Source organism: Phaseolus vulgaris, chromosome 10 (genome assembly GCF_000499845.2).
Source record: "Phaseolus vulgaris cultivar G19833 chromosome 10, P. vulgaris v2.0, whole genome shotgun sequence".
NCBI classification, from domain to species: domain Eukaryota; kingdom Viridiplantae; phylum Streptophyta; class Magnoliopsida; order Fabales; family Fabaceae; genus Phaseolus; species Phaseolus vulgaris.
Window position 1 is genome coordinate 25,676,874 of NC_023750.2, and position 10,849 is coordinate 25,687,722.

The 10,849-nt window shown below is 36.4% G+C and overlaps 1 protein-coding gene across 1 annotated transcript; it reads right to left on the bottom strand.

Annotated features, from left to right (window-relative positions):
* Positions 1 to 461: 461 nt before the first annotated feature.
* Positions 462 to 8,968, bottom strand: LOC137817554 (uncharacterized). Its single transcript, XM_068620842.1, has 7 exons — positions 8,450 to 8,968; positions 3,826 to 4,587; positions 2,741 to 3,288; positions 2,174 to 2,618; positions 1,275 to 1,347; positions 805 to 980; positions 462 to 620 (listed from the first exon to the last, which is right to left on the bottom strand). The coding sequence occupies exons 1-7, from the start codon at positions 8,966 to 8,968 to the stop codon at positions 462 to 464; spliced, it is 2,682 nt and encodes an 893-aa protein (XP_068476943.1).
* Positions 8,969 to 10,849: the final 1,881 nt, after the last annotated feature.

Genomic DNA, 10,849 nt, shown 5'->3' on the forward strand with positions numbered 1-10,849 from the left:
AAGGACAAGGAAACTTATGTGGTTGGAGCTCTTGGAAATGTGCACGCCACTTGAAGGATGGTTGGCTTCAAGATGAGTGTTATTACCGCCACTTGATAAGACTAGAAGAGAAGAAGACACAAGTCTCTCTCAATCACTCACCAATTTGGTAGAGGTTCAATACTCACAAAATCAATCTTATTATTTCAAAGACCTAAGCCTTCTTTTTATAATGAGGAGGACCGGTCACAAGTACAAGAGAAGCTTTGAAAGGTTACCTTCTGACTCTTCCTATTCTAGCGCCTAAAGGAGTGTGAAGGGACACCTTTCTAGATCTTTCCTAAAAACTAGCGCCTAAAGGTGCTATACAATGGAGGTGTCTTAGGTTTCCCTCTTTATCACCTTCCTAAACACTACTCTATATGTTTTACAATTTTATATTTAAGTAATTATAAAAAGAGAAAACATTTGAAGTCTACTACCTAAATCCTTAGCTTTGCTCCTTGTAATCCTTTGAGGTATAAAGGATGATGAGCTAATGTGTCTTTGAGAATCTTGAACTTCAACCTCATTCTCTTGTTCTTCTTGATCTCCATCATACTCCCCGAGTTGGAGAGAATTCGACCACGAATTCTGAAGACCTACAGAAAAAGGAGTTAGATCACTGATATTAAAAGTATGACTACCAAGAAACGTATCAGGCATATCTAAATCATAAGCATTATCATTAATCCTCTTTAGGACTTGAAAAGGTCCATCTTCTCGAGGCATAAGTTTGGACTTCCTTTGATTAGGAAAACGATCCCTTCTCAAGTGAAGCCAAACCCAATCACCAACATCAAACAATAATGCCTTTCTCCTTTTGTTGGCATGTTCAACATACTTGCCAACTTTCTTCTCGATTTGTAAGTTGATGTCATTATGCAAATCTTTTATAAAAGAAGCCTTTTCAAAACCATCCTTGCATAATACATCATCAAGTACAGGTATTGGAAGAAGGTCTAGAGGTGTTAAGAGGTTGAACCCATACACAACCTCAAAAGGAGAGTGGGATGTGGTAAGATTTACTACTCTATTATAAGCAAACTCAACATGTGGTAGTAAATTCTCCCAAACCCTTGGATTCCCGGAAATAAAGCATCGCAACATTTGACCCAAAGTTCTATTGACCACCTTAGTTTGACCATCAGTTTGGGGGTGGCAAGTAGTAGAAAATAAAAGTTTTGTGCCAAGTTTCTCCCATAAGGTCCTCCAAATGTGACTTAAGAACTTGGAATCCCTATCGGATACTATACTTCTAGGAAGTCCATGTAAACGAACAACTTCCTTAAAGAAGAGATTTGCAATATGACACGCATCATCCACTTTCTGACATGGAATAAAATGAGCCATATTAGAAAAACAGTCCACTACCACAAAGATGGAATCCTTACCCTTCGATGTCTTGGGAAGTCCTAAGATGAAATCCATAGAAATATCAACCCAAGGCATTGATGGGATAAGAAGAGGGGTATATAAACCATGGGGATGGACTTTAGATTTAGCCTTCCTACATGCTATACATTTATCACAGAAGCTATGTACGGATTTGCGCATGTGAGGCCAAAAGAAATGTTCATGCAAAGTGTCTAAAGTCTTAGTGACCCCAAAATGTCCCATAAGCCCACCCTCATGAGCTTCTCTAACAAGAGATAGTCTTATAGATCCATGGGGAACACAAAGTCGTTTACCTTTAAAAAGAAATCCATCATGTAAGAAAAAATCTTTGTGTCCACCTTTAACACACTCTTGAAAAGATGAGAGAAAAATCCAGATCATCATGATAAAGTTCCTTGATGTGATCAAACCCAAGATATTGGACATCTAAAAGGTTTAACAAGGTATAGCGTCTAGAAAGCGCATCGACAACAACATTAATTTTGCCTTGCTTGTGTTTGATCACATAAGGGAATTGCTCAAGGAATTCCACTCACTTAGCATGCCTCTTATTAAGCTTGTTTTGGCTTTTCAAATATTTAAGAGATTCATGATCACTATGAATCACAAATTCTTTAGCAAAAAGATAATGTTGCCAAGTATATAAAGCTCTAACAAGTGCATATAACTCTTTATCATAAGTGGAATAATTGAGATGACTTCCTTTCAATTTCTCACTAAAATAAGCTATGGGGTGGCCCTCTTGAAGGAGAACAACCCCAATGCCTATACTAGAAGCATCACATTCTAGCTCAAATGTTTTACTAAAATTAGGAAGGGCTAAGATGAGAGCATTAGTTAATTTTTCCTTCAAAATCTCAAAAGCCTTTTGTTGCTCTTCTCCCCATTTAAAAACCACATCCTTTTTTACTATGTCATGGAGAGATGCGGCAATTGTACCAAAGTCTTTCACAAACCTTCTATAAAAAGAAGCAAGGCCATGAAAGCTTCGTACATCGTTCACATTGGTGGGTGTTGGCCAATGTTGAATTGCTACAACTTTTGTTTGATCTACATGCACCCCTTTACTACTTACCACAAACCCAAGGAATACTATACAATCAAGCGCAAACATACATTTAGCAAGGTTAGCATACAAATGTTCTTTCCTAAGGGTTTCCAAAACTTGTCTAACATGCATTTCATGATCACCCAAAGACAAGCTATAATGAGAATGTCATCAAAATATACTACCACAAACTTGCCTATGAATGGTCTTAAAACATGATGCATGAGACACATGAATGTACTTGGTGCATTAGTCAAACCAAATGGAATAACTAACCACTCATACAAGCCAAAGTTGGTCTTAAAAGTGGTTTTCCATTCATCTCCTGGTTTAATACGAATTTGATTATACCCAGTTTTAAGATCAATTTTGGTAAAAATTTGTGATCCATGCAATTCATCCAACAAATCATCTAGCCTAGGAATGTGATGCCTATATTTGATGGTAATGTTGTTTATGGCCCTACAATCCGAACATATCCTCCATGACCCATCCTTTTTAGGGACAAGTATGATAGGCATGGCACAAGGGCTCATACTATCTTGCACCCACCCTTTGGCAATTAACTCCTCAACTTTTTGGCGAATCTCTTTAGTTTCACTTGGTTTGGTCCTATATGCAGGACGATTTGGTAAAGAAACTCCTGAAATTAAATCAATTTGATGTTCAATCCCTCTTAAAGGTGGAAGTCCTTTAGGAGGATCTTGAAATACATCTTGAAATTCCCTTACCAAATTATCCAAACATTGTGGACTATCCTCAACCTTTTCTAACGCAAGAGGCCTAGGAATAGCTAAAAATATAGGCTTGTGAGAGGCTATTACCTTGTTGACCGCATGGCTAGAAAGAAGAAGGTTATTCTTAGAACTTTTTTTATTTTCACTCTCCCTCTTTTTCTTCATAAGAATTTGGTCCTCATGGACTTATCTTGGAGAGAGAGACTTTAATATGACCTTGTGTCCATGGAAGTCAAAAGAAAGTTTATTGGTAAAGCCATCATGAAAAACTTTTCTATCAAATTGCCATGGCCTACCTAAAAGAACATGTGTAGCTCCCATTGGAACAACATCATATAAGACCTCATCTTTGTATTTACCAATAGAGAAAGTAATGAGGACTTGTTTGTTTACAATAATCTCTCCTACCTCACTTAACCATTGTAACTTGTAGGGCTTGGTATGAGAGATAGTAGACAAACCAAGCTTATCTACCACTCTTGTACTAGCCATATTGGCACAACTACCCCCATCCACTATCAAAGAACATATGTTGTTATTAATGAGACATCTTGTATGAAAAATGTTTTCTCTTTGACTTTCGCCAAAAGGTTGTAAAACTTGACCAAGAAGACGTCTCACTACCAACAAGTCCCCTTCTAGTGGACTTTCGCTCTCATGCTCACTTGATGGCCTAGAAGGTGAAGAATGCCTAGATGAATCAGAATCATACTCACTAACTACTAGCCCATTATGCACAAACATATTCCTTTTAGAAGGGCAATTAGAAGCTATATGACCATATCCCAAACATTTAAAACATTTCTTACTAGACCATTTGATTGGTGATTTATGAGTAAAAGTGGAAGGCTTAGACTCCTTAGGTTTGAAAGAAGAAGTTTGAGAAGGAAGCTTTGAAAAGGCTTTTTTATTTTTCCAGGAGTTGTTGTAGTAGCCATCATTGGGAGAGTTTTTGAAAGCATTTTTCTTTGCAAGTTGGGATTCAACCTTCATTGCAAGGTGAACCAAAGATCCCAAAGCTGAATACTCATGAAGTTCAACAACATCTTGTATATCCCTTCTTAGACCACTCACAAACCTAGCTATCTTAGCTTCCACAGTATTATGCATTTCTACTTTGAGTAAAAGCATTTCTAACTCTTTAAAGTAAGCATCCACAATTAGCGTGCCTTGTTGAAGCCTTTGGAGCTTCAACAATAGGTCTTTCCTAAAGTGGGGTGGCACAAATCTAAGGCGCATACACTCATTCAAATCGTCCCAAAAAACCACGGGAGGTCTCTTGTTATATATAATGTCCATTACAAGTCTATGCCACCATTTCATGGCATAATCTAAGAATTCTAAAGAGGCTATTTTCACCTTTCGGTCATCACAAACCCCATGGGCCTAAAAAATTTGTTCACATTTAGCCTTCCCATCTAAATACACATTAGGATCACTATCACCACTAAAGCTAGGTACTTTTACAAAAGATAAATGAGACTTGGCTTCTTGGTGATGTCTATCTTCATGGTAATGTCTATCTCCATGGGAATGATGGTGATGTCTCCTCCTTCTATGGTCTTCTTCATGGCCGTGAGCATTGGAAGAACCTTTGGAAGAATGTCTATGAGAATGGTGGCTTCCATGGATGGAATGGGAGGACTTCTCTTGCTTCAAATTAACTTTTTGTAATTGTCTTTCCAACTTTTTAATAGCTTCATCTTGCAGAGCAAGGGCACGTTTTTCCTTTTTTAATTAATTAATAATGTAAGCTCTATAAGGAGATTGTGGTTTGGAAGAGTCACCACTTGAATATGTAGCCAATAGAAAAAGAAAACAGCAACACAAGAACAAACAGTTTCAAGAAAAAAACAAGGTTAGAAAATGGATCAATTATGGTGATGTAATGAAAATTAAAAGACACTCAAATCACTCCAAGAAAGAATACATCCCTCAACCAATCTACTCTTGAGGTTTTGGTAACTCTTAAATGAAATATGTCAAAGCAAACTACTCTTTCTCAAAGCCAAAACACCACAAAACTTAAAGAACAAGAAAAGACAATCAAGAAAAGGTGTAAACAAGAAAGGCTATAGCAAAAGGAATACAAGATATATGACAAACTCAAAGAATAGTGAAGAAAAGAAAATCAAGAAAAATAAGGTACTCAATTAAAGGATGGCACACAAAAGAAACCAAAAGAAAAGCACTAGAATAGATGAAGAAAACAAAAACAGAACTACTGGAATTTTTTTTGAAAACTGTGCGTGACTTTACAGATTTATCTGGAACGGAAGAAAGCAAACTTGATATGAATCCAATAGCAAAGAAGAGATGATTCTTTGACATTCTATGGACTCAACTTGAGTTGGAGATAGCTTAGGCACTTATATTAGAATTGGATCAAGGTTCTATGTTTCAAGAACTCACCAAGACTTACACCAACACCAAACTCATATGGAGGAGCCATCTTTTGTCAATTGAACCAAACAAACTAAGTAAAAATGCAATTGCACCGATTGAAATGCTCAAAAACAGAAAGGCACCGAACAAATAAGCTATATGAATGATTCTTGACATTCTTAGGAATCACCTTGAGTTGGATATGAGATAGGCACCTTATCATAGAATTGGATCAAGGTTCTATGAATAAGAACTCACCAAGACTAGTACCAAAACCCAAACTCACTTGGAAGTTCCATGTATTGTCAAATTGAACAGATTAAAATGGAACAAAAGGCAAAATTACCGAATAGAAATGCTGGAAACTTAAAAACACCGAACCAAATCAAACAAAAGAAGAACAGCCAGTTGAAAATTGAAAAAGCCGAAACAAAAAAGGCAAAAACACAAGCTAAGACATGAACATAAAAAGAGAAGGAAGGAAGGAGAAGAGAAAGCTCATGAAGATGGAGGAATGGTTGGATGATCACGCCACTTAGAGGATGGTGACTCCAAGATGAGTGTGCAAGCCGCCACTTGAGGTAACCATTGAACTCTCAAGATAAGACTAGTGAAGAAGGCACAAAACTCTCCAATGCTCTCTCAAAAGTTGAGTATAGTTTCTCTAATCAAAATTCAAATCTCCAAAATACAAAGGCAGCACCTTAATTTATAGCCTAGAGGTGCTGAAATGCAAAGCTAAATGAATTCAAAATTCCCCCCAAATACAAATGAAAGTGGCGCCAACTATAGTCATGAAGAAGGTGTGACATTCTCTCTCACTTTGGCACCTCCCTATTTACTCCTACACCTATCTACTAACGCACCCCCCCTAAGACTCCTATTCTAAAGACCTAAATATGCTTTAACAAAAGAGGTTTCTAATGTTTCCCTCTAAGCACCTTCAAACAAAGAAATTACAAAAAGAGAAAATAAACGTCCATTAGCTCCTAAAGCTTTGAACATGATCCTAGTAAGCCTTTGAGGTGGGCTTTGACCTCCATGGGTGTCTTCTATTTGAACCTCATCCTCTTCTTGCTCTTGATGATTGGCCTCCATGTCCACTTGAGCTTGATCTCCATCAGAAAGGCACCAAACAAATAAGCTAGAAATGAAGAAGAAACAACTAAGAACAGCAAAAGAAATAAGAACCGAAACAAAACTAGAAGATAGGCTGAAATGCCGAACCAAAAAGGAAGCTAAGCGTGTTTTAGGAATTGCATATGAATATGGAGATGAAAGAAAGAAGAACTTATGGAGATGGATGCTTTGGTTTGTTGTTCACGCCACTTAGAGGATGAAGACTCCAAGATGAGTGAGCTAATGCCGCCACTTGAGAGAACGAAACACACTCAAGATAAGACAAGGTGAAGGAGAAGCAAGCTCTCACAAATTCTCTCTCAAATTGAGTAGAGTTTCTCTAATAATAATTTCCAATATGAATTTTACAAAGGCAAGCACCTTTATTTATAGCCTAAGAGGTGCTGAAATGAAAAGCTAATTAAATTTAAAATTCCCCCCAAATGACATAAAAGTGACGCCAACTTAGAGTATGAGGAAGGTGTGACTTCCTTTCTTAGTTTGGCACCTCCCTATTACGTCTACACTCCTTTACTAAGCTCACACCCCCCAAGCTTCCTATAATTTTCCTAAACTAAAGCCTAAAGATGCTTTTACAAAAGAGGTGTCTAATGTTTCCCTCTAAGCACCTTTCTAAACAATATTCTCTATTATTTACAATTTAAAAGAAACTAAAGAGAGATATTTAATTTGAAGCCCATTCTTGAAAGCTTGTAGACTTCTTTGGCGTTAGGCTTTATCCTCTCTTTATGTCTTGTTTTAATTTTGAGAAGACTAGAAGGAAGAACTTCAAATGTGATGGTGAATGCCCTCTTCCTTCATTAATAAAAGCCTCCTTTATTTGATTCTCATCATACTCCTCGAGTTGGAGAGAATTCGTCCACGAATTCTGAATCCCTGCATATAACAAAGTCAGTTTATTTTTACACTTAAAAGTGAAAGAAAAAGGTAAACATGACTTAGCATTTGGAAACAAAGGAATTTCATAAAAGGAGGTTCTAGAAATTGACCAAGTTGGAAAAATTTGTTTGGGAATGATGATATGTTTTGGAAAAAGACCTCTTAAATGGTGAAAACCATTAGGAGGTATGAAATCATCCCTAACATTTTTTAACCAAGATGGTGTGGAAATAGGAACCTTGTGTAATGAAAAAGATAAGGAAGGAAAACACCTTGGAGGTGAAAGGATAAGACTCATGTCAACTTGGCCTTCTTTGTCTTTTTCATTTTTACGTGAGGTAGGTGGGTGAGTTAGGTCTTGTTTTACCTTGTTTGTCATTAAGGTTTTTTGTGGACAATGAAGAGCAAAGTGCCCAAAACCTAAACATTTAAAACATTTTATAGTTGAAGTTTCGGTAGGTGACTTAGGAGGAGAAGGATTTGTAGTAGAAACGTTTTTTGGAGAAGTGGTTTTCAAAAGATATAATTCCACCTTGATGGCTATGCGAAACACTTGCTTTAAAGAAGAGTAGTCATTTAATTCTACAATTTCTCTAATATCTCTTCTTAAACCACGTACAAACCATTTTATCTTTGACTTTTCATTAGCATGCATATTCATTTTAGTCAAAGTTGTTTCAAAAGCTTTAAAGTATTCATCTACCATCCTATGTCCTTGAGGAAGCCTTTGGAACTTCAACAAGTGTTCCTTCCTAGAAGGAGGAACAAACCTCGCGCGCATACACTCTTTCAAATCATTCCAAGAAACCACGGGAGGTCTCTTGCGATATATAATGTCCATTACAAGTTTATGCCACCATTCTTTGGCAAAATCTAAAAATTCTAAAGTGGCTAGCTTATATTTGTGCTCATCTATGATCTTATGGAGGTAAAAAATCTGTTCACATTTAGCCTCCCAATCTAGATACACATTAGGATCACTATCCCCGTTGAAACTAGGAATGTTGACCGAAGGGAGCTTGGCTTTTGCATCACGGTAGTAGCCATCTTCACGTTTATCTTCATGAGCATGATGGTGATGCCTCCTTCTTCTATGTTCCTCTTCACGGCCATGATCATTGGAAGGACCTCTAGAAGAAGGTGTATGAGAATGATGTTCTCCATTGAGTGATTTAGAGGACCTAGTTTGCTTCATTTCAAGGCTTTGCAATCTTTCCTCCAACCGTCTAATAACTTCAGCTTGTTGTGTAATAGCTTCATCTTTTTTTGTAATGGCTCGCTTGGCCTCCTTTAATTCACCAAGGACAGAAGCTTTGCTAGGATAATACTGATTGTAACACTCATCACCAGAATAAGCAGCCATTTGGAAAAGAAAACAGCAAACAACAAAACAGCAAACAAAGTTAAGAAAACAAAGTTAGCTAAAAAATTGTGGAACCAATTGCCGAAGTGAAGTGGTCACTGAAAATCACTCTCAAAGAAAGAATCCTCTCTGCACCAAGCTTATCTTGAGGCCTTAGTAATCCTCAAATGAAAGATGCCAAAGTAAGAGCACACAATCTTCAAAGCACTTCACCACAAAACCAAAGAATAATGAAAGACAAGCAAGAAAAGGTATAAGCAATAAAAGGCTATAACAAAAGGAATACTAGATGTATGCCAAACTCAAAGATTAATGAACAAAAGACAAGCAAGAAAATAAAGTACTCAATGAAAAAGAAGGCACACACAAAAGATACCTAAAGAAAAGTACTAGAGTAGATGAAGAAAACAAAAACAAGCTACTGGAATTTTTTTTTTTTTTTTATGCAAACTGTGCTTGATGTTCACTGATTTAACTGGAATGATATAAAGCGAACTGGATTATGAAATTTTAACCACAGAAACTTCAAGATCTTAGCTCAACAATGGCACTGGAATTATTCAAAAACAGTAATCCAATTAATTGAGATAAATTTTTCAAAATCGCTGCCAGATTACTGTATTTTTTTCGGCAGAATTGCACACTTTTTGTTTTTGATTTATCATTTTTTTTGTACTTTGAATTTTTGAGTACTTCTTTTTTCTAATCTTTTATAACACTTTAAAGAACACAAATCCAGAATTTCAGAAATTTCCAGTGAGTAAATCAATTGCAATAAATCGAAACAGTAAGCACGTTTTCAGAAAAACAGAGGAATCCTAACAGGAATGAAAAACAGAATTAAGAACTAGCAAAGACATAATGGAAATGATGTATAGGAACTTGTATAGATCTAAAATACAAGTATGAACTCAATACTAAAACAGAAAATGCACAAAGGATCAAGCATCAAACTCAGAAAACTGTATTACACCAAAGCAAGAAACAAAAAATTCAATAAAAGTACTACAAGAAGTGATGACATTCTTGGAAAAACATGACTATGACAAAACTTGTATGGATTCAAAAAGGAAAAAACACAAACACATGATAGGCACAATTAAGAAAACAACAATAAAACTCAAAATAAGCCTAAAAATAGAAAGATAAACAACAAGAATTATAGAGCTCTTGAATTAAAAGTGCAACACAACTCAAAATTAAACAAGAACACACCTAAACTCTAGATACCACATGATATGAATCCACTAGCAAAGAAGAGATGATTCTTTGACATTCTATGGACTCAAATTGAGTTGGAGATAGCTTAGGCACTTATATTAGAATTGGATCAAAGTTTTATGTTTCAAGAACTCACCAAGACTTGCACCAAACACCAAAATCATATGGAGAAGCCATCTTTTTTCAATTGAACCGAACAAACTAAGTAAAAATGCAATTGCACCGATTGAAATGCTCAAAAACAGAAAGGCACCGAACAAATAAGCTAGAAATGAAGAAGAAACAACTAAGAACAGCAAAAGAAATACGAACCGAAACAAAACTAGAAGATAGGCTGAAATGCCGAACCAAAAAGGAAGCTAAGCGTGTTTTAGGAATTGCATATGAATATGGAGATGAAAGAAAGAAGAACTTATGGAGATGGATGCTTTGGTTTGTTGTTCACGCCACTTAGAGGATGAAGACTCCAAGATGAGTGAGCTAATGCCGCCACTTGAGAGAACCAAACACACTCAAGATAAGACAAGGTGAAGGAGAAGCAAGCTCTCACAAATTCTCTCTCAAATTGAGTAGAGTTTCTCTAATACTAATTTCCAATCTGAATTTTACAAAGGCAAGCACCTTTATTTATAGCCTAAGAGGTGCTGAAATGAGAAGCTA

Coding starts and splice junctions, on each gene's coding strand:
- LOC137817554 (XM_068620842.1), bottom strand. CDS start 8,968: ATGGCTGCTTATTCTGGTGATGAGTGTTACAATCAGTATTATCCTAGC. Junction 3,289..3,825: donor CACTAGAAGGGGACTTGTTG/GTAGTGAGACGT, acceptor GCGGTCAACAAG/GTAATAGCCTCTCACAAGCC. Junction 2,619..2,740: donor AACTTTGGCTTGTATGAGTG/GTTAGTTATTCC, acceptor TTCTCATTATAG/CTTGTCTTTGGGTGATCATG.